This window comes from Esox lucius, chromosome 5, assembly GCF_011004845.1.
Source record: "Esox lucius isolate fEsoLuc1 chromosome 5, fEsoLuc1.pri, whole genome shotgun sequence".
In the NCBI taxonomy this organism is placed as follows: Eukaryota; Metazoa; Chordata; class Actinopteri; order Esociformes; family Esocidae; genus Esox; species Esox lucius.
In genome coordinates this window covers 21,291,279-21,315,329 of record NC_047573.1, presented here as the reverse complement: position 1 = coordinate 21,315,329, position 24,051 = coordinate 21,291,279, and the positions used below count along the sequence as shown (strand labels likewise).

General features: G+C 41.0%; 1 protein-coding gene across 3 annotated transcripts in view; it reads right to left on the bottom strand.

Annotated features, from left to right (window-relative positions):
- rgs17 (regulator of G protein signaling 17) overlaps nt 1-20,025 on the bottom strand; it is a 36,783-nt gene extending 16,758 nt beyond the window's left edge. Inside the window, exons 1-3 of one of the 3 annotated variants that reach the window (XM_010888726.3) lie at nt 19,871-20,025; nt 13,276-13,396; nt 2,248-2,378 (exon numbers count right to left, since the gene is read on the bottom strand). In XM_010888726.3, the coding sequence (XP_010887028.1) occupies nt 2,248-2,378; nt 13,276-13,278 (134 nt within the window). In that variant the 5' untranslated portion in view covers nt 13,279-13,396; nt 19,871-20,025. The other 2 variants (XM_010888727.3, XM_010888728.3) reach the window with 2 other exon arrangements.
- Nucleotides 20,026-24,051: the final 4,026 nt, after the last annotated feature.

Here is a 24,051-nt window from a genome sequence, read left to right as displayed (position 1 = left end):
CAGCAGTCTTCCCCATGATTGTGTAGCCTACAGAACTAGACTGAGAGACCATTTAAAGGCCTTTACAGGTGTTTTGAGTTAATTAGCTGATTAGAGTGTGGCACTAGGTGTCTTCAATATTGAACCTTTTCACAATATTCAAATTTTCTGAGATACTGAATTTGGGGTTTTCATTAGTTGTCAGTTATAATCATCAAAATTAAAAGAAATAAACACTTGAAATATATCAGTCTGTGTAGAATGAATGTATACATCATACAAGTTTCACTCTTTGAATGGAATTACTGAAATAAAAAAACTTTTTGATGATATTCTAATTATATGACCAGCACCTGTACATGTGATTCCTCACCATCCAGTTCAAGAAACAGGAATGGAAAGTGCAGACACAAATTGGTTTACTCTTGATTAACCTTTAAACCCAGTACCTGAAGATGAAGAAAAAAAAAAAAGAAACAAGTGAGGCGTTCAACCATCCTTTTGACTCGTGGGTGCCAGTGCTTCCTGGAAAACTCAGGGATAAGGCACCTATGTCAGTCTTCACCTTTAATGTTACAGCCTGCACCTTTAATCCAAGAGAATCCCACATGGAATGTACCCCCCAACCCCAGTGCTGAACCAGTCAAGAACAAATGTGGAGCAGGAGACAGATAACATGTTGCATGCTTCATACTAAGCACAAGACCGAGGGATGGCAGTGGTCTTGTAATCATCAATATGTGTGAAAAACTTTTCAAGAGTAACTGAGCACAGTTGGCAACAGTTATCACACTAAACATGGAACCAATGAGGCGAGCAGAAGCATGACCCAAGCCGAGATGCACTAGGCCAGTGTTTCCCAATCCTGGTCCTGGGGACTCCAAGGTATGCACATTTTTGTTTTTGCACTAGCACTCACACACCAGATTCGAATGTTGCCCTACCACTTCCACACCTGACAGATGTAATCAAGCGATCATCAGATCTAATTTGAATCAGGTTGTGATAGTGCTATGGCAAAAACACAAATGTGCAAAGGACCAGGATTGGGAAACTCTGCACTAAGCAAAGCCTCTGAGGATTGGTGGAACCAATGGCAGATGACATACTCATAAAAACCCAAAACGGCTTGGAGGCATTGCATTCTTGGTTTGACCCGGGGACTCATTACCAGTAGTGTTTGCAAAGGAACCACTAAAACCTAAATAAGTACACTCGTCTGTTGCGGACAATTAAATTGAAACCAAGTGCTTCCATTGTTTGCTAGAATGGTTTGAGACTTTTGTTCATTGCAATGAGTAGTGCACAAATCAGTGAATGAGGGCTGAGCAGGGTTCCTAAGGGCTTGAGTGCTCACTGGCCTTTAAAGATATGATTGTGACTTTGTTCAGGCGACGTGATAAGGCTGCATAATCCACAGTGGGTAGCACCAAATGATTGATGGAAAAAGAAAGACAGATCGAATGAGAGGAGTCTGGCTGGCGGGTGAGATACCTTTTATAGTGGACGAGCAATAGAATTGTCAGCTCAAAAGTTGTGTTCCGAGCACATTATGTAATTCAACATTAAATTTATAAAAACTATTCTCAAAGCTCTACAGTCACCACTTAGCACAATCTATCATGGAATTTTAGGGACTTCTGAAAGCAGACTTTTTCTAAGCGTTAAATATTCTATAATATTATTCTTAGTCTTAGAGGTTTGATATCCAAATGACTATTTACTCTTGTTGTCACTGTAAACCTTTGTATGCAAAGGATGGATTATCAATAAGCTGGGATCATATGCAAATAGATAAAACCAATGACATTGTGTAATATTTACATTGCTTCTTTTACATAGGTTTCAAAAACATAATGAGGAGTAAATTATATAGAGGTCTACTGGATTGCCTTTCCTACAGTCATCTTATCTCCCCATGAAGCCTACAGTTTTTAGCAGTAATATCTCAAAACATTGTGACTGGCTAAAATAATAGTATGATAAGCATAATTTGACAAATGCACTATCCCTCAGTTCGGCCTGAAGTGGTGATTATTCCTGCTTTTCCACCCCCCAACTAATATCATTTTTTTTTTTTTACGAATTTTTAAAGAGATGTGGTCTTGAAATATGACCAGGTCCAAAGCCAGGATTATACAATAATTCAGCCTAAAGCAGGAGTTTAAGAAAAACAGCAATACATCATTGTAACAGTTATTCGGGAAGTCACTGCGTATGGAGAACATTTTTTAAATGCATAAAAAAAAAAAAGAGGATTTGACATACCAGAGGCATTTACAACACCCACACCAACACATGCAGCAGGTGTTGGGCCTTGGGTGGCCAGGGGCCTGGGGAGGTCCTTCAATGTGTGGCTGCTGCCGTTTTCTCATATCAACTCCGCTTATACTTCGGGGCTGTGGAGAAAACAAAAAAAGTTAGAAACCATCTAATCTTCCTTGCACATCTTTGAATATTACCACATTGAAATTAACCAGGAGATTTTCAAACAGAAATACATATTAGTTAATTGATAATAATTGTCTAATAATAAGGTATTGTTCCAAACTTGCCTTCATAATAATTTAAAGAAAATGCAATGTGTGCGGTAAAACAGCATGACATGGACAAAAAAAACTAACCTATAGCGATTTTTGGCTAGCTATCGCGATTTGATAAACAAAAATGTACATGTCCTTTTGATCAAATACTTATTTCACTCATTAAAATGCAAATTAATTTACACATTTTTTGACATGCGTTTTTCTGGATTTTTTTGTTGTTATTCTGTCTCTCACTGTTGAAATAAACCTACCATTAAAATTATAGACTGATAATTTCTTTGTCAGTCTATAGTCTATTATGATTTCTATTATCTCTGCAGCCCTAGTGTGTGGCATCAAAATCAAACCAGGTCAACAACAACCATTATAGTCAAGTCACAGTCAGGCCAACATATAAGAAAACAAGAAGGAAAGAAAAAAAAGGGAAGAACAGGAAGCTGGAAAGGAGAGTGAATAGTAGACTGAACTGGTGAAAGAATGACACAGAGGATTCCCCTCCTGGAACTTCCTTGTTTGGCTCTGAGGCAATTCTCATCTCATCATAATGCACCAAATATTTTCAATAGGTGACTGGTCTGGACTGCAGGCAGGCCAGTTTAGCACCCAGACTATTTCACTACAGAGCCATGCTGTTGTAATACTTTACGTGCATAATGTGGATTGGCATTGTCTTACTGAAATAAAGCAAGGCCTTCCCTGAAAAAGACGCATGTTGCTCCAAAACTTGTATATATTGTTCAGCATTAATGGTGCCTTCACAGATGTGCAAGTCACCCAAGTCATGTGCACTAATGCACCCCCATACCATCATGGATGCTGTCTTTTGAAATGTGCGCTGATAAAAAGCCAAATGGCCCCTCTCCTCTTCAGTCTGGAGGATGCGACATCCTTGATTCCCAAATATAATCTCAAATTATGATTAGTCAGACCACAGGACAGTTTTCCACTTCACCTTAGTACATCTTAAATTAGCTTGGGCCCAGAGAAGGCAGCAGCGGTTCTGGATCTTGTTTATATATAATTTCTTCTTTGCAAAGTACAGTTATAACATGCATTTGGGGGGACAGCGATGTACTGTGCTCACAGGCACTGGTTTATTGTCCGAGAGTCATTTAGGTACCTTTTGGTAAACTCCAAACAGGCTGTTAGGTGCATGTCCTGGGGAGTAGCTAACTAGCAACTCTACCATCAATTCCTGATTGCAAAGATAGTTGTCCTTCGGGAATGTTTTTCCATCTCCTCAGCAGGGCTTATGTTTCATGGTGGCCACAACGGCTATGGCCGCCGATGCCTCCTTGAGTGGCCGTAATGGCCCCCTTCTTGAATAAATTATTGCAGCCGGTTGCCTTTGGGCCCTTGTTCAGCTGGAAAAAAATATTTTTCATGGTTGGCTGTAGGGGCGAGAACAAATAGTTGAGTTTTTGACATTGACAAAGACGTCATTTATCGACAAGTAAATTTTCTAAAGTTACCAACAAAAAAAATAATCTGTATACCGATTGACTCATTTGGTGGCAGCAATGACAGGTTATTTCTTATAGACTAAGCAAATCCGGCTAACGGCCAAGTACAATCTATTAGTCTATATGTAAAGGAAAGCATCGTTTTAAGGGACTGTATATTAAAACAAAAATAGCTGGCTAGATGGTCTAATACATTTTGTACTTAGTTGTTTTGGCCAGCTAATGTGTTAGCTAATGTAAGGCAATTCATACATATCTGTGGTAAACCAATGGAGACAATTTGCGACAACGTTTACAGTTCATTTACAATTGTTTTCAATGGGAAAGCTTGTAACTATAATATGAAATAAATCACTTATCATATACTAACGACTATAAATAGACTAAAAATACTAACGACTTGACTGGCCTATGCATTAGATTATTTGCTGCTGTTATGGCATTTCAGAATATGAATGTCTCCCAAGTAAAAGTATGTCTAGCCTAATTGTTTATACTAAAATGTTAGAGGTTAAATACATTTTTGTCGGCCCGTGTAAGCAGGGCCGGCCAAGAAGAGCAAATGTCTCTTACTGACTGAGTGACTTACTGCCCCTTGCTAAATAGCGTAGTGGTTATAGAAGGGGACTTATGAACTATAAGTCCCGAGTTCGTATCTCCTCGCAGGCAGAGCGATGTACGCATTAGGAATTATTCCGTATAGACAAATTTTCTGGCTAAAACCGTTAATATCTACATTATATTAACCCTGAAATAAAACTTTTTACGTTATATTGCGACTGTTTCTGGTGGACTTTCAAAGTACGCATGCGTGCAGGTTTAACAGAGTAGTTATAGTAAGCCTTAACTGAAACAGTACACGGTTATATTGCGACTGTTTCTAGCATGGAAAAATCTTCAGTCTCGCTAGCAATTGCTCAATTCTTATGATTATTCCTAGGAAGTTAGTAGATACTAGTAAGCCTATTACTGGCTAATAAGCCTATTAAAATGGCCAGTGGCAAAAGCAATACAGTTCATAGACTCTATGGTGGAGGTAAACTTAAGAAACGTTAGTCAGTTTAACACAATCCTCAATGGAGTCTAGCAACTGTTGAAATGTGTAATGCTGTGGCGTAGTGGTTAAAGACAGAGACTCTCATGTGGAAGACCTAAGTTCGAAGTTATTGAGAGCAACAACATTTATTAATTATTTCTGGTTGATTCCATGATTCTCTCGTCTTTTCAAAAAGTTATTGTTGCCTTTATTGATAGTTATTGTATAAATGACATTCACGAATGAAAAAAAAAAGTATTTTGTTTTGCCATGAAATGAAATAGCTTTGGCAGACTCGCTAGCAATTGCAAAATTTTTATGACTATTCCAGTAAGGTAGTAGATACCGGTAAAGCTTATTAATGGCTAATAAACTTAAAACGGCCAGTGGCAAACGCCATACATAGACACCATTTGTGGTGGAGGTAAACTTAGTAAGATACGTTAGTCAGTTTAACTGTACCAATATCATTCATGAATTGCCAGTGGCAAAAGAGGATTTGTTCAGGATAGAGAAACAGCGTTTCACGTGGGCGACCCCAGTTCGAATCTCGAGATGGCCACACTTTCTATTAGGGGCCGGCTGAACTAGGCTTGCCTGGTTCCTGGTTAAATAAAGACATAGAACTTATTGCATAACATATTACAATGTACATACATTTTTTTGTCATTTAGTACCTCTGTTTGGCACAAATGGGTGGGGTTGACTATTCAACGACAAAAGTTGAGGAATTATCGACAGTGAAAATATTTTTCACGCACAACCCTAGTTGGCTGCTAGTGAAATTGACACTTCTCTATGCAATCACTGTGATCCAAAGCACCAGTCACTGTCAGGAACTCCGATATCTCGATTGTTATTGGGCAATGCCACCTGTGACCATCAGTTATTGAAACTGTTGAAGGAATTGCGTCAAAGTAAAGATACATCTGCATAAGGTAACAGCGCGTCAATCAATTTAAAAACAAGAAAGCAAGGTTAATAGAGAATTATATACATTAACTTAATTTATAATGAATTGCTTATCTTAAACTACTTTACTGATAACATATTGTTTGCCTCATTAGCATGTTAGTTACTCGCCTAATTTCTATTGCATAAATGTTGCATTCATTTTAAATATAGCTAGCTATCTATGCCAACACAGACTGTGGAAAATCATAACGATACGACCACTAGCTAACATTGTTCAAAAAAAACATCACTTCCATTACTGTTACAGACACACAAGGGTAGAACTTGGAAGTAATGTTGGAGATGTCTGTCAATTATGAATTAATCGTCATTACTTAATAATACATGAGGGGACACAAACTTCCTTAAATCACTACAGTAATAGTTTGTTTTTCTTAACTTAAGGTCTTTTTTGCTTTATGGCCTTGGTGTCCTGGCAAATTATGTACCCCCTAAAGGCCAAGTGGCCTTAACCCTAAAATCACAAAATTTGAGGCCTGCTCCACACAGGAACCCAGCAGCATTGTCAGAAAGACCATCTGGCTCTCCCTGACAACTCTAAAAAGAGTTTTGGTATTACCAATTAATAATGATGGAGGCCTGTGTGTTCTTGGGGACCTTCAATGCTGCAGAAATGTTTTGCTACCCTTCACTAGAGCCGTGCTTCAACACAATCCTCTCAGAACTCTACAGACTATTCCAACACCAGGTGTGTGCCTTTTGAAATCAGGTCCAATTAATTGATAATACCACAGGTGTCTTGTTAATTTTGGATAAAGCGATGAAACAATGAAGGGCTCTGAATCATTTCTGAATGCACTGTATACGCTACACTAAAGGTAGCAGTGCAATATTTTTTTTGTGAGACCGATCAAAAGTAGCATACAAAGCCATTTGTACTACAGGGAAAAAAAGAGCAAGCTATTTCTCAACAATATTAACATTTGTTGACAGTGAACACTGACATTAGGCTTATCTTTCCAGGATGAAGGAACACTCAGCCTAAGTGAATCAAGTCTGAGGCAATGAAGCCCATTTGAAAAGAAATGTTTTCAAAATGCAATAGGCCACATCCCTACCAAATGAAAAAGCAAGTGTGAAAACATGTCATAACAATGGATACTTTCTGGTAAACAGTCATTTTAAAATGTGTTAAGAAAGTCACCACATCTTGGTGCTGAATGGTAAAACAACACATTTTCACTACTTACAAAGTTTGCTTTAAAATCTCAAAACCGTTACATAAAGTATCATCTTACCTGAACAGTCACCATTGAATTTATGCTCCTCATTTATGGACACTGTATACGAACAGTGAAGCGGTTTCCTGTCTCTCTGAGTAACCTTCACTTTGATATCCGTTAGTATGATGATCCATGGACCAATAAGGTAAATATGCAAATGTTGACCACTTAAGCAGCCATTGGTTATTCACTGCTGTCCACCGGTGGAAAACATGCACATGGATGCAAAATACAATGATGGACACCTTTGTTCTAGCTGGGAACACATCCACGCCATTGAAAAGATATGCAAATTAAAAATCCCTCCATGTGGAAACAGAAATAGGCCAAAGAATATCCTTTTTATCACGAGTCTCCATAACATGTTGACCAGGATCCCTTTTTTCGCATGGTCAAATTACAATGAGGAGAATTTCTGTTTAATTAGCCATTTGGAACATGTTGTGTGCATTGATCTTGCTGTGGAACAACAGAACATATTGCCCCTGTTTTCGTCATGACGTCATGGTTGTTTGCAGCAGTAAGAAGATACTAATCTAGTCACTCACAGTATCACACAACCTTTTGTTTAATGGCACATATGATCTTCTGCTCCTTGGACCAATAGAAAGTATAATCCATGGTTTATTATATCTTTAAAGAGCCCTTACAAATAAAGCTACATTTAGCCACTGCTACCATAAATTCTTTGGAACAGCAGGGAGCAGCTGGGTAAGCTACTTTTTTTAACTTTAGAAATACACCGATAAGCCATAACATTATGCCCACTGACAGGTGAATTAAATAACACTGATAATCACGTTATCATGGCACCTGTCAGGGGATGGGATTAATTAGGCAGCAAGAGAAAATTCTGTCCTCAAAGTTAGAAGAAGGAAAAATGGGCAAACGTAAGGATCTGAGTGACTTTGACAACGGCCAAATTGTGATGGGTAGATGACTGGGTCAGAGCATCTCCAAAACTGCAGCCCTTGTGGGGTGTTCCCGCAGTACCTATCAAAAGTGGTCCAAGAAAAGAAAGCGGGTAACAGGCAGCAAAGGCTCATTGATGCAGCAAAGGCTCATTGATGCACGTGGGGAGCGAAGGCTGGCCTATGTGTTCCGATCCAACAGATGAGCTACTGCGGCTCAAATTGCTGAAAAGGTTAATGCTGGTAGTGATAGACCAGTCAGGGTGCCCATGCTGACCCCTATCCACTGCTGAAAGCACATTTCAGTGTGATGCTTTGTGAAATGTTTTGCTGGGAAACCTTTCATGGCGACGTTTCATGGCATCGTTATTCCCTGATGGCATTGGACTCTTTCAGCGGAATAATGTGTCCTGCCACAAAGCAAAAATGGTTCAGGAATGGTTTCAGGAACACAAAAACAAGTTCAAGGTATTGACTTGGCCTCCAATTTCACACGGATCACAAACCAATCGAGCATCTGTGGGATGGGACAAACAAGTCCGATCCATGGAGGCCCCACCTCACAACTTACAGGACTTGAAGGATCTGCTGCTAACGTCTTGGTGCCAGATACCACAGCACACCTTCAGAGTCCATGCCTCGACAGGTCAGGGCTGTTTTGGCAGCGAAAGGGGGACTTACACAATATTAGGCAGGCAGTCAATGTTATGGCTGATTGGTGTATAACTCATCATTAAAAACTGTCAAAATCCTTGTTGGACGGTTTTCATGTGCCACCTTTTCACTCAGGGAGAGAAAGGTAGAGTACGTAACTGGTCACAGCAAACTCAAATTATTTAAAGGGGTCGCCGGACCCCCGTCTCAGTCCCAAGGTCTTATGATGTTATATTATTGAGCTGGGGGAGTAGGGTCAGTTCTCCTTATCCACTAAGTTCTCATTCTCCACTATGAATCCTTGTTGATATGAGGAATGCATTTTCTGAATTTTCGCAGTCTCCTCCCGTTTTGAACTTAGGAGGGCATGAGGTTCTGGCCCAAATCAGCAGAGTACCTGGCTTGGGGGACCCGTTGTGGTCCCTGTCCAGAGTCCTCCTGGTTGTGTTGCAGACTGAGACGATGCCTGATGATTTCAGCTGCCACTTTGCTGACACCTCCCCCTCCCCCATGTTGTCCCTTTCCTTGTCCATCAGGTCATGCTTCCGACCTGGACTAAGCTTAAACAGACTCAGCCCACACACATTTATTAATTATTACAATTTTAATCTTAATATGTTCACCTGGCATAGCCAGAAGAGGACAGGTCACCCCTCTGAACCTGGGTCCTCTTTAGGTTTCTTCCAAATTTTGGCATTCTGAAATTCAACACTACTGTTGTTTGCTCCTTGGGATATAAGGTCAGGTATTTTGTAAAAGCACTTTGTGACATCTGCTGATGTAAAAAGGGCGTTATAAATAAATGTGATTGATTGATTAGACAGTGAAATGTTTGTCTCAGTATTCCTGCACTATGGATTTGAAACGAAACAATCTACACTCACCTAAAGGATTATTAGGAACACCTGTTAAATTTCTCATTAAGGCAATTTACTAATCAACCAATCACATGGCAGTTGCTTCAATGCATTTAGGGGTATGGTCCTGGTCAAGACAATCTCCTGAACTCCAAACTGAATGTCAGAATGGGAAAGAAAGGCGATTTAAGCAATTTTGAGCATGGCATGGTTGTTGGTGCCAGACGGGCCGGTCTGAGTATTTCACAATCTGCTCAGTTACTGGGATTTTCACGCACAACCATTTCTAGGGTTTACAAAGATTGGTGTGAAAAGGGAAAAACATCCAGTATGCGGCAGTCCTGTGGGTGAAAATGCCTTGTTGATGCTAGAGGTCAGAGGAGAATGGGCCGACTGATTCAAGCTGATAGAAGAGCAACTTTGACAGAAATAACCACTCGTTACAACCGAGGTATGCAGCAAAGCATTTGTGAAGCCACAACATGCACAACCTTGAGGCGGATGGGCTACAACATCAGAAGACCCCCCGGGTACCACTCATCTCCACTACAAATAGGAAAAATAGGCTACAATTTGCATGAGCTCACCAAAATTGAACAGTTGAAGACTGGAAGAATGATGCCTGGTCTGATGAGTCTCGATTTCTGCTGAGACATTCAGATGGTAGAGTCAGAATTTGGCGTAAACAGAATGAGAACATGGATCCATCATGCCTTGTTACCACTGTGCAGGCTGCTGGTGGTGTAATGGTGTGGGGGATGTTTTCTTGGCACACTTTACACCCCTTAGTCCCAATTGGGCATCATTTAAATGCCACGGCCTACCTGAGCATTGTTTTTGACCATGTCCATCCCTTTATGACCACCATGTACCCATCCTCTGATGGCTACTTCCAGCAGGATAATGCAGCATGTCACAAAGCTGGAATCATTTCAAATTGGTTTCTTGAACATGACAATGAGTTCACTGTACTGAAATGGCCCCTACAGTCACCAGATCTCAACCCAATAGAGCATCTTTGGGATGTGGTGGAACGGGAGTTCCGTGCCCTGGATGTGCATCCCACAAATCTCCATCAACTGCAAGAAGTTATCCTATCAATATGGGCCAACATTTCTAAAGAATGCTTTCAGCACCTTGTTGAATCAATGCCACATAGAATTAAGGCAGTCCTGAAGGCGAAAGTGGGTCAAACACAGTATTAGTATGGTGTTCCTAATAATCCTTTAGGTGAGTGTATATAGGTTAAAGTGCAGACTGTCTGCTAGAAATGTCAATATGTTGTGTAGTCTATAATTTCCATAATGCAGAAAACGCGGACTGAATCGCAGAATTTGGTAATAAAAATGGAATCAACTGTAAAACGTGGAATTTTGCAGACATTTCTATAATTAGGCTGAAACAGATTAAAAAAAATAATCAAAAGTAGGCCTAATTATTGTTGTAACCTAAAACTACGAAAACGATTACAATATTTTGTAATTGTAAAATTACAGAAGAGTAGGCCTAGAGAAATAACATTTACAAATGGGGTGTTTTGAGGCGGAAGGGTCGTGCATTAGACCCTTATGTCACGTAACAACTTGGCTGTCAGTTTAAGAAACGAAGTCGTCGGCACAAAAAAAACCCTACAAAATCCGACTCTAACGGCAAAATTAATGGCTGAGGTATACCCAAAAGAGTATGAGTAGGCAATAAGCCGTTTTGCTAATTCTATCAAATAACATTTGATCAATAAAAATATAGTGAAAAGGCGCCAATATTCTAATGATGATATTTATATACTATCTATCTGTAAAATACAATTATATTATGTTTTTTTCAAATACAGTCCGGGCCAGTAGATTTGAGAAAAACAAAAAAGGTTAGCATTGGACACTGCCGGTACGCAGACTACACTTATCTATGGAAGGCACATTTCATAGTCCAGCCGACGTACAACATGCAATTGCTAACAGTTTAGCCTTTCCACTGACAGTCTGCCTATTACTACACTGGTTGCAAATAACTTTGCTTCCCAACATGCGACAACATTCCTACTGATTGAGCCTTCTTTTAATGTCGCTAAAGTTAGCTGGGACCAGGAAATGTGAGAGGAACAGAGTGGGCCCAATTAGATGGAGGGATATCAGAGCGTGGAGTGATATCAGAGCGGGCCAGATGGCTGTTGCTCAATATTGAAGAGAGTCAAATACAGGTCATGTTAAAGATGACAAAATACCTCACCAAATGCAAAAACAATGGGGGAACCTAGGCACTATCCTCCCTACTGTCTGAAATAAGGAACACACTGACTAAGATACCGCAGCTAATAGACACTCAGAATGTCTCCACTCGGTACAGGCAGTACTATAAAGTCGCGTTTCCACTGGTGCTTTACCCCGGTACCAGGGATGAAAATCAGTACCTCCAAATCAGTACCTCGGAAAAGGGTGGCTTGCCCGCTTCAGGTTGGTGGAGAGTGCCTGCCTCAAGTGGAGGAGTTTAAGTATCTAGGGGTCTTGTTCACGAGTGAGGGAAGGATGGAACGGGAGATTGACAGACGGATCGGTGCAGCTTCTGCAGTAATGCAGTCGATGTATCGGTCTGTCGTGGTGAAGAAAGAGCTGAGCCGCAAGGCGAAGCTCTCGATTTACCAGTCAATCTACGTTCCTACTCTCACCTATGGTCATGAGCTTTGGGTCATGACCGAAAGGACAAGATCCCGGATACAGGCGGCCGAAATGAGCTTTCTCCGCAGGGTGGCTGGGCGATCCCTTAGAAGCTCGGTCACCCAGGAGGAGCTCAGAGTAGAGCTGCTGCTCCTCCACATCGAGAGGGGTCAGCTGAGGTGGCTTGGGCATCTTTTTCGGATGCCTCCGGAACGCCTTCCTGGGAAGGTGTTCCGGTCCCGTCCCACCGGGAGGAGACCCCGGGGAAGACCTAGGACACGCTGGAGGGACTATGTCTCCCGGCAGGCCTGGGAACGCCTCGGTGTCCCCCCGGAAGAGCTAGAGGAAGTGTCTGGGGAGAGGGAAGTCTGGGCATCCCTGCTTAGACTGCTGCCCCCGCGACCCGGCCTCGGATAAGCGGAAGAAGATGGTATGGTATGGTAAGTTCAAAATGTTTAAATTCACCTTAAAAGCTAATTTACTAAATGTGAACAGCTTGTGATCCCAACCAGGCACGTATCCTATATTAATAGACAGATGTTGTCAAGCTGCAGTCAGTGATGCAAAGCAAGGGTCATGGCCCATTGAACAAGAGGATCCCTCTTCCACTCTTCAGTATCCACCCTTAGTCACTCAGATGTCATGCAGTAAGGCCGTACTGGAAATGACAGATTTAGGCCTAATGAATGGATAAACCAAAAAAGCCTAAATTTATATCTGCAATTTTGTACAAGGACTGTCAAAATAAAAGTCTCTATCAGCCAGATTAATAATTACAATAATTAAATTAGCCACCTATTTCAGTGGCAGATGGATAAAGGAGATCTGCAAATTACCATGAAAATTACTCAGTTGCTTCAACAGACAGAACGGGCAGAAGAATCATGTTGTTGAGGTAAGTGTTTCCTTGAACTTGGGTGGGTGCAGAGGTAAAGCACTAGACAAAGAGTGTGTCCACAGGGTAGTGTTGTTGTTCTCACCATCCCTGATTGAGGGCCAGTAGGTGAGAAGGGATGATGACGGCTATCTCCGCCTGGGTTTCAGCAGAGCTCAGGGACTTAGTGGGTGGACCATTTGCAGCATCAAGCAAAAATATACCATCTGAAAAACACAAAAGAAAATGTCATTAGACAGGTTTCAGCATAACATTGGACCTTGTGTTACTAACGCATTAGGCCAGGTATGTCAAACTTCTGCAGGACCAGGGTTCTACAGGTCTGTACATGTACTCAAGGAACTTCTGTCACCCGCGACACGAACTGAAAATAAATAACTAGGGATGCACTTAGCAAATCACCATGCGTCGGAATTGGATTTCATCTTAAAATAAGTGATGAACGCTTTCTGAACAGAGATCACAGTCATAATGCAGTCCAATTGCATGTTGGCTGCGATTGTCGCTTCAGTACTTGAGGTTTTCACAATGCAAGGCAATATGTTGTATTACTTTTGAGGTATAGCCGAGTTAGCTTAAATGTAAAATTTTACTGATGTGGCCTGCATCAGCAATAGTTTTGACTAAATCTCTGTAACAAACCTACAAAATTCTTTGCTGTATTCGTTGAATGTATACAGTCATCCTTTTTAAATCACTCCAATGCCCAGGCATCTTAAGTTATAGAAACTGTGATCTGAGCCTTTTGACTGACAAGCAGTAAGTCTAAAGGCGCTTTAGATTTGTTTATTTGGAGTTGTACTTACAGACAAAACGTGATAATTTCAACTGCCGTGCACAGGGCACAGAATTAAGCATACTAACTGCTTTATTGATATTATTTTTTATAACTGCTTGCCAACCAAAATAATTGTTTACTTTTGTGTGGTGAAAATTTTTTGGCCAGCTACAGTATACGTTGGCCCTAAAGAAGTGCTATAAGATGAATGTTAGAGAGAAACTCAGAATCATAATTTTTTGCAGAAAACAGACTTCCGACATACAAGTAACTGCTAAATGGATTGTGTAAATGAGGGATAAAAGGTATATTGAATGCATAGGTTTTCACACAGGTATGAAGATAATATCACATCATGCTTTGAATCATGAATAAATGCTTGGCATTACTGACTTCAAAATAAGGACTATTGTTGGCAACAGAACAAGCTTTCAAATGATGCCAGTAATCCAAATGGCAATTTTTATTGGACTGTGATGGAGTGCTTTACGTTGTGATCCACCGGAGGCCTCTAGAACTTGTTCGAAGAAACACTTTTTTCAATAATAAAACTACTATTATTTATTGTTATCTGCTCTTCTTTAGGGCAAAACTTACATTTGCTACACATCAGATTTTTCAGCAACTCTACCGTTCCTCTCTACCTTCATCCTACCAGTTAAAAAAAACAGACCTACTTATAATTCCCAAATTCAGCTGTTTATACACTGCTCATAAAAAATAATGGAACACTTAAATCACACATCGGGTCTCTATGAATAAATTATATTAAAGACCAAAATCTTTACTTTACATTATGTAATTCAGAACAAAATGACATATAAACGGTCAATGGAAATCACCAACCGATTTAAGGCTGGATTCCAACTCGCACCGAAAATCTAACTAAACAGTTGAAATCACATTCCCGCTCGGTCTTCTCTCACACGAACGGGCCAATGTTACATGAGAACTCCACCCACTCCTTTGCATGTAATGTAGTAGCCCCTATGTTGTATCGGAAATAATAAAAAAAAAATTTGGGTTAACCAAATACTATTAGAATAATAACACATACTATAGTAAAATATTGTCCAATTGACTGCCCTAGAGCACAGGTCCCACTAGGGAATGTCGGGCCCTCATGCTAGCCATAGTTCGGTCAGAAACATGCAGACCACTAGCCTGCTGGAGGTCATTTTGTAGGGCTCTGGCAGTGCTCCTCTTGTTCCTCCTTGCACAAAGGTGCAGATACCGACCCTGCTGCTGTGTTGATTCCCTTCTACGGCCCTCTCCAGCTCCCCTCGTGTAATAGCCAGTCTCCTGGTATCTCCTCCATGCTCCTGAGACGGTAATGGGAGACACAGCAACCTTTCTTGCGACGGCACATATGGATGTGCCATCCTGGAGGAGCTGGACTACCTGTGCAACCCGAATGGGCTGCAGGTACTGCCTCAGGCTACCATTAGTGACAAGGACTATTAGTGACAAGGACTCTCAAAAAGCTAAACTTGAGAAGAATCAGTCCGGAATGATGAGGAGAGAGCAACTGTCTATGGCCAAAACTTGCAAAACGAATTCCCGTTTCAGGGGTTGTCTAGCTATTGCCTCTCCAGTGCACCTGTTGTTACTTTCATTTGCACCAAAAAAGGTGACATTGATTCACAATTGCTTATGCTTCCTAACTGGACAGACTGATATCCCTGAAGTGAACTTGACTTGGTGTTATACTGTGAAGATGACATTTTCCCTGAATTGTTTTGAGTAGTGTAGTTCATGTCAACATCGGGGTCAGCAACCTAAGGCGTGCATTCCAGGGGTAGCACACACGCAGATTTTCAACACTCTTTCAAACATGAAATACAATTAGAAATATAATTTCTTTATAATTGCTTGACATGTCAAATTCATTATTTCAATTAGTAAAAACAGGACAATACCATTAAAATTGCATCAGCAGCGCTGCAAGGTTGTAGTTCACATAAAATTACACTCCTGATCAGCCAATGAGTCCATAATTGACCTTTCGCAAAAGCCCCGCCTATGCCTGCCAAACTGCACTGCTTTGTAAGCAGCAACTGCTATGAACAGCCAAACACAGAGGGGAAAAGTAGCATAATACAGGTGATTCTTTTTGGAGTAAAACCTCAGAGATATCTGCCAGATCAAGGTTTATCAATATGCAATTAACATAGCTATTATTGAACTCTTCTCAGTCAACATCCTCCTATCAACTTCAGCAGAAAGTCACCTGTTACCGCCTACAAGTGCCCCAACATAAAAAGCTATTATAGGTAGCTAGCTATCTGGCTAACGTAGTAATAGCAAGTTAGTTGTATTAATGGTCACATTAGATAACGGTCTAATTAATAAATATGTATAAATGTCAACTAAAGCATTGCATAACCCAAGAGAAGCCACTGTAAATGATTCCCCCCCTCTAAAATGTTCGGAGTTTGCAGCAGGTGTTGGAGTAAAGGCACACGGTTTCACCATTTTGAGCCTTAACGACAAAAGCTTGACAGACCTTCATGTAGTAAGGTAAGTTGCTATGGTTGGATAAGACAAGGACTGTTTGGAATAGGGGTTATGCGAAAGGTCAATTCTTCAAGAAATGGGGTTTATATATGGGTGCGGTTAATCCTTGGATTTGTATACACACAAAGCTATAAACTTAATGGTGCAGATTATGCATGGTGTGGGTTATAAACAGGGAATTACGGTAGTCCTGCCTATTGTCCAATATTCAGCAACCTAATGGGATCCAAACATATTGTGCCCCTTTCCATGCTTAAAAATGACCTTCCGTCTCTTTCCAGGGGCAGCAGCTCAAAGCATTGGGCAATGTTGTGTGTGGGGTCCTCCAGGATGCATTTGGCCTTTTTTTTTTACCTTACCCATCTATCACAGAGACCCAGAAGCTCTCTGTGAAACAGCCAACAGAGATTGGAGACCCCAGGTTCAGAGTCTGCCTGAGGACGCCCTTGTTGGCTACACACCACACACTGTACCAGACCAGGAAACACGCACTTGGTCAGCACGCACTCTATTTCAGTTAAAGTATATTGATGGTCAGCACGCACTCTATGTCAGTTAAAGTATCTTGATGGTCAGCACGCACTCTATGTCAGTTAAAGTATCTTGATGGTCAGCACGCACTCTATGTCAGTTAAAGTATCTTGATGGTCAGCACGCACTCTATGTCAGTTAAAGTATCTTGATGGTCAGCACGCACTCTATGTCAGTTAAAGTATCTTGATGGTCAGCACGCACTCTATGTCAGTTAAAGTATCTTGGTGTTAACGTTCAGAGTTCTCAGACTGCACAAGAGGTATTGTTGTGTTGTGGTATTTTCTACTGATGTTCAAAGTGTTGGCAATAATGGAGAGAAGGTGGTACATGATGAATCCCAGGGACTTCGCAGGCATTCTCCACCTGTTCACAACCCATGATTAGCAGGGATTGACCACAGAACAAGCATATGATTGTTTGTTCCCACTCCCCACACAAAGCAAAGCCCAGTGGTTGGGCATTGGGAAGGAATAAAGCAAGATGAACATGGCATGTGTGTAATTCCTCCTTAATTAACTAAGCATCTAATAGCAATACTGTTTTCTGTTCCCGTAAGCAGAATCAGTGTTTCCCCTTCAAAGATATTCCAGCAGCACACTACCACTACTAAATCATACCATGCTGCCACAGATTTCTTTCCTCCCTATAACTGTTCTAATGCACTCTCATTTACAATTAAATTATACTGTATTATAGTGATTGTCTCTAAGTTACACAATTTAAGTGTGTGTAATCAGCAGCTGTTTGTGGACAGTTAGGTTGGAATAATGGAAAATAACATTAATGGAGAGTGGATAGCAAATATAATGTACTTTGAGAAACAATGTGGTCAGCAAACGTTTGTATTTTCATTAAGGGCTAGAAGTAACCTACTGTGGCATACTGTACATTATTAAAGAACCTGAATTTCAAATACATTTACACTGGATTATGTATTACTTTAAAATTTGTTGTTGGAAAAAACATATGCCCATTATACTGCCAACATGTTGCTATTAACAGAAAGTTGCTCATTAATAAGTACAGTCTTTCTTCCTTTGTTGAATGCTTTTTTCTTGCCCTTATGATAGCAATATACTACCTCCTGCAGTACAATACTGACTAAATAATCATTTAGAAGGTGTAGTAACACAGTCTGTTCCAACACTTTCCCACACCAATGTTTTCATACAGAAAGTGGTTTTGAAAGTAATCAACAACATTTTACAGCTTACCTTTGTACCAATTCAGGTTATTCACTTGACTTGAACTGCTTGAATCTCTATGAAAACTGTAGAAATGGGGTTGTTGTAAAACTTTTGACCTGGTAGTATAAATTCACTGTTTCATTTAATTGTAATTGAAATTATTGTTAATATCAAGCTACAGCACTATTTATAATGTTCTTCATCAAGTAGCACCCAGCCATTCATTAACTAGCTGCACAGTTTACAGCAGTTGTAGCATAAAATCCACTGAAATTGAGCTACTACCAAAAAAAAAATATATATATATATATATATCAGTTGGGGACAGCCAAACTAGCAAGCTACCAATCTTCCACATCCCCCTTCCTCTCAAGTTTCACTGGCATTGTTCATTGGTAGCTACATGTTCACTTTAAGGGGCCTGGGCCAAAGGCTAGAACTATATGACAGTATATAACTAGTGGGGGGAGCAAAGCTTGTTTCACTGCCATTAGGAATAGTAAAGCTTTCCATTATTAGTTATAATGGAAGTGGAAACAAATGTGTCCTTACCATACCAAGAGACACCCACATTAAACCAGACCTCCAAGACAACAGTTTTTTGGCCGCAGGTCATGGCCACCTCATTTCTAAATGAGCAAACTCAACAACACAGCCAAATCAGGCAGATGCAGTTGCTCTTTAAAGGTGAACAACAGTCACATGGTCATCCATCTGAAATCTCATTCCAGCTTTAAACTTCAGATATTAAGCATGACAACCTATTCTAGCAAATCTATTAAAAGACAGACAGCAGTGCATCCTCCTCCCCAAACAACTTGTTGCAAACCTGAACCTAACTTTGAATGGGATTGTAATTGGTGGTGATGTCACACACAAGGTGAGATCACCATTTTAGAACAGTTTTTACCGGAACCTGGTAATTTTCAATAGGTTGTTCATGTGACTAGAGTGAAACCTTTAAATATTCCTTTAATGCCTCACGGATGTTTTTTTTCTGCATGTTGCCTTTTCGGCGGGGAAAAGAACGCGAGGAATCACGAAAATCTAATTTAGATTCGACTCATTTATTCCATATGGCGAACGATGGACTGGAACCTCAATCAGTTCGGTATTAGCAAGTGATTCGAATCACTGCCAATTAAAATATATAAGTTAACTAGCGCGCGTCAGTAATACTGTACGTTTTAGAACCACTGACACTGCAGCAAACTACGTTTCTAAAGCATATACATACTTCTCATAATTTGCTCAAGTATTCGCATCAGTTAGCTGGGTTGTTTGCATGGTCTCTCTTGCAACCAAGATTCGAAGCATCTGAACTCACGTTACTTGGCTAGCTAGCTTAATCAAAGCAGGTTGCTAACGTTAGCTGCAAAGACACCCTAATTCCGCTTCGCAAGACACTAGATGATCATGTAACCGCTAGAACGCTACAGTACAGTCACACATGGTCTCATCAACAATGAACAAAATACGAGTAACAACTACTTTTTGAATTATGTTTGCCAGCTAGCTATCTATCTAACGTTAGACTGTTATCTAATTTTCTGTGCTGCGAAGAGGCGGCTGCTAAACGTTACTGAGACTAGCATGGCTAGTACTAGTGCTAACTAGTGCCAGTGTCACATCTAACAGAAGATGAAGAATATTATTAATCTTACCCTTTTAATTTTGGCAGGCAGTCTTCGACAGTGGTTACTTTACACGTGTTTTAAGTTGAAGGTTCTTAATTTGCACAGTAAATCTGCATCCTGCCGTATTATCTCCATCGGCGTTGTTTTTCTTCCATCCGCCCAACTTCAGCACCGACGCGGAGCCAGAGGATATACTGCGCATGCGGACTGCTGTCACGGTCAACTCACACTGGCCAGACTGCAGTGTGGGGGGGAAAGTGAGTTGCTTCATAGATTTTTCAAAGATGTTGTAATAACTGAATAATTTACTGTACGTTGCTCAGTGTCTTTACAAAACTGTTATTTAAACTTTGTTCACCGTGGTCTTTACCTGTTCCTTTTAACAAGTGGCAAGCAGGTGTGGACAGGGAAGTTCTGTCCTGTCTGAAACATCAGCCCTTCTGTTTCACTTAGGCCCCTAAAACAGCCCATTTGTATTTTCAATGCACGCACACCTGCACATTTGATTCCTTAAGGCACTCAGAGTTAATTAGATGAATCCTCTGGCATTCTCTGGAGAAAGAGTTAGTAAGTACAGTGAGTGTATGGGAGCATGTTTTGACGACATACAAAATAATCACTCTGTTGGGCTTGGGCTCACACCATGAACTTTACATTGTGTACCTACCGAAAGTGGTCCAAGGAGGGACAAACCACAATCCGGCGACAAGGTGTTGGGCACCAATGGCTCATCGATGCATGGGCAACAAAGAATAACCGGTATGGTCAGAAACTGACAGAAGGTCAACTAAGGCACAAGTCACCTACAATGTTAATGATGGTTACGGGAGTAATGTGTCACAAAACACAGTGCGTTGCCCCCTGCTGTGTGTGGGGCTGCACAGCCTTAGACTGGTCATGATGACCCCTGTCCACTGTTGAAAGCGCCAACTATGGGCATGCGAGCATCAGGACACGCCCTGTCACACTACACAAATTTTTCGGGAATGACGAGTTCAAGGTGTTGCCCTAGCCACCAAATTCTCCAGATCTCAATCCGATTGAGTATTTCTGGGAAGTGCTGGACCAGCAAGTCTGATCCATGGTGGCTCCACCTCGCAATTTACAGGACTTGAAGTATCTGCTGCTAATGTCTTGGTGCCAGATACCATAGGACACCTTCAGGGGTCTTGTAGAAACCACACCTCGGAGGGTCGGCGCTGTTTTGGCGGCACATGTAGGACCAACAACATATTAGGCCGATGGTCATACTGTTTAGGTTCATCAATGTATGTACATTCAGTATAATTACAGTAATAAATAGCAGTCTTTCTGTTTCAAAACCCCTCCAACACTATCTATTGTTGTTGCTGTATGAAGGCTTCAATGTCAGTGGATATGAGTTTCATTTGTAGGAGACGGTCCAATAATTATTTGTTCTAAGCTTCCACTAGGAGGCATCAAAACCCTGTTTCCTTTTCATTCTTCTGAATACATAGTAGGCACTGTGCATTACCAGGTCAGTCGACTGAGAATACATTGTCTTTCACATTCTTTTGTGCAACTCAAACTGGCAATAAGACACTTATTAAAATTTCATTTTAATGTATGACAAGGAAATAAACAGTGATTTATGAAAAACTGATCCCACATTGTGCATTTAATCTCATTGTGATATCAAATCTAATCTAATGGTGCTTAACTGTGAATGTGGTCTCAAAATGCCCGCTGTTATAAGAAAAGCAAAGAATAGGCCAACTTTCCATTAACTGAGGCTTTCTACATCCATCTACTCTTCTCTTCTTATGTTACCCTCATACCTGGCTCCAAACCTGGGAATTCTTTGGAAAGCTATAAAAGGTGAAAGCCAGCAGACCCAGATGAAAGCCCATCCAGACTAATAAATGCGTTTGCATATTAACTGAGTGAACCACTGGCTAATATTTGTAACCCATCGCTACAAGAGGATGACATTCCTGATGAACTGATAGAAAATGAAGTGGTCCGGTAAAAAAACAACCTTTCATCATACCATCTATTTTTGGTGAAGGGAAATACATGTTGAACAGTTTATTTGACCTTTAAATATAATGAATGTGGTTTTGAACAAAACCTGCATAATGATTGATAAAAAGCAGGTTCATTATAAAAGCAGGTGCTCAGGAAACCTTGGTTAAAATTGGCTTTAAATATGTTTTGGGTGTCCTAGCAACTGTGCTTCAAAATCTGACGGCTTGCTGTTTGGAGTTTAAGGATGGGTATCTGTAAAAGCAATTTGTGAAAACTATTGATGTGAAAACGCCTTTATTAAACACATTGGACTGGTTAATTGATTGACAGGGTTGGCCCGCAGTCTGAGCAGATGCCACCGGTCAACATGTGTTTCTGTGGCACTGGTCCAAATTTGGCCTATGTCTCTCAGCAAAGTCTCTTTCCTCTCTACATCTACTGTGGATATAAAAAATCTACACACCCTCATTGAACATGCGACTTTAGTGTATGTAGACATTCATGTCAGACCTTTATTCACCTTTAATAAACCCGGTAGTAGAAACCACCAGTATTTAAGAGATCTAAGACAGTCCACCAGGAAACTGCAAAGATCAGGACGTGCCTCCAAACGGTGTGCCTACATTTGCTTGATTATATTTTTCAATATATGCCCCTCCCTGTTGAGCACATTATGAAAGGAATGGAGCTGGACTGAAGAAATATTGTTCCAAATAAACCGATCAGCCATGACATTATGTGAATAGTCTCGTTATCATGGCACCTGTGAGTGGGGGGGATATATTAGGCAGTAAGTGAACCTTCTGACCTCAAAATTGATGTGTTAGAAGCAGGAAAAATGGACAAGCGTAAGGATCTGAGCGACTTTGACATGGGCCAAATTGTGATGGCTGCAGCCCTTGTGAGGTGTTCCTGGTCTGCAGTGGTCAGTACCTAACAAAAGTGGCCGGGTGTGCGTCGCTTACCTGGAGAACACATGGCACCAGGATGCGCAATGGGAAGGAGGCAAGCTGGTGGTGGCAGTGTGATGCTTTGGGCAATGTTCTACCTGGAAACCTTGGGTCCTGCCATTCATGTGAATGTTACTTTGACACGTACCACCTAACTGAGCATTCTTGCAGACCATGTGCACCCTTTCATGGCAATGTATTCCCTGATGGCTTTGGCCTCATTCAGCAGGATAATGCGCCCTGCCACAAAGCAAAAATGGTTCAGGAATTATTTGAGGAACACAACAACGATCTCAAGGTGTTGACTTGGCCCCCAACTTTCCCAGATCTCAATCCAATCCATCTGTGGGATGTGCTGGATAATCTGGTCCGATCCATGGAGGCCCCACCTTGCAATTTACAGGAATTAAAGGATCTGCAACTAATGTCTTGGTGCCAGATACCAAAGCACAGCTCCAGATGTTTAGTGGAGTCCATGCCATGATGGGTCAGAGCTGTTTTGGCGGCAAAAGGGGGACCTACACAATATTAGGCAGGTGGTCATAATGTTATGGCTGATCGGTGTAGGTCATAATTGGGCCTTACATTTCTGAACAGCAATTTTCCTGACAAAAAATTATAATGCCAGCTAATTGTTTGTGTTATAGCCTAATTCAGAATGTAGGCTACAACCTTCCCTGTCTGTCCTAGCTAAGGATCTTGTAGTAGCAGAAGCATTGCATTGAGGCAAGGTTTCAAGCACTGTTGTAACTACATGATGCCAGTCATTCAGCAGACACACACTAATCCAGATTGACAATTTGTCATATTGTTCTCCCTCTGGAATCGTCTCCTACCAACAGAGCTACACAAGATGAGCCAAAACATTAAGACCACTCACATGTGGAGCTAATAACATTGATCATCTCATAACAAGGGCACATGTCAAGGTATGGAAATATTAGATGATAAGCGATTAATCAATTCTCGGAGTCAATGTGTTGGCTGCAGGAGAAATGGGAAGGATTAAAGATCTGAGTTTCTTTGACCGGGGCCCGAATGTTATGGCCAGACGACTGGGTCAGAGTATTTCTGAAATGGCAAGGCTTGTGGGGTGCCCCTGATCAGCAGTGGTGAGTACATACCAGCAGTGGTGAGTACCTACCGTGATCTGAGGAAAGACAAACCACAAACTGGCGATAGGGTATTGGTTGTCCAAGGCTCATCGATGTGTGAGGGCAACAAAGGCTATCCCGTTTTGTCCGAACCTTCAGAAGGTCTATAGCGTTA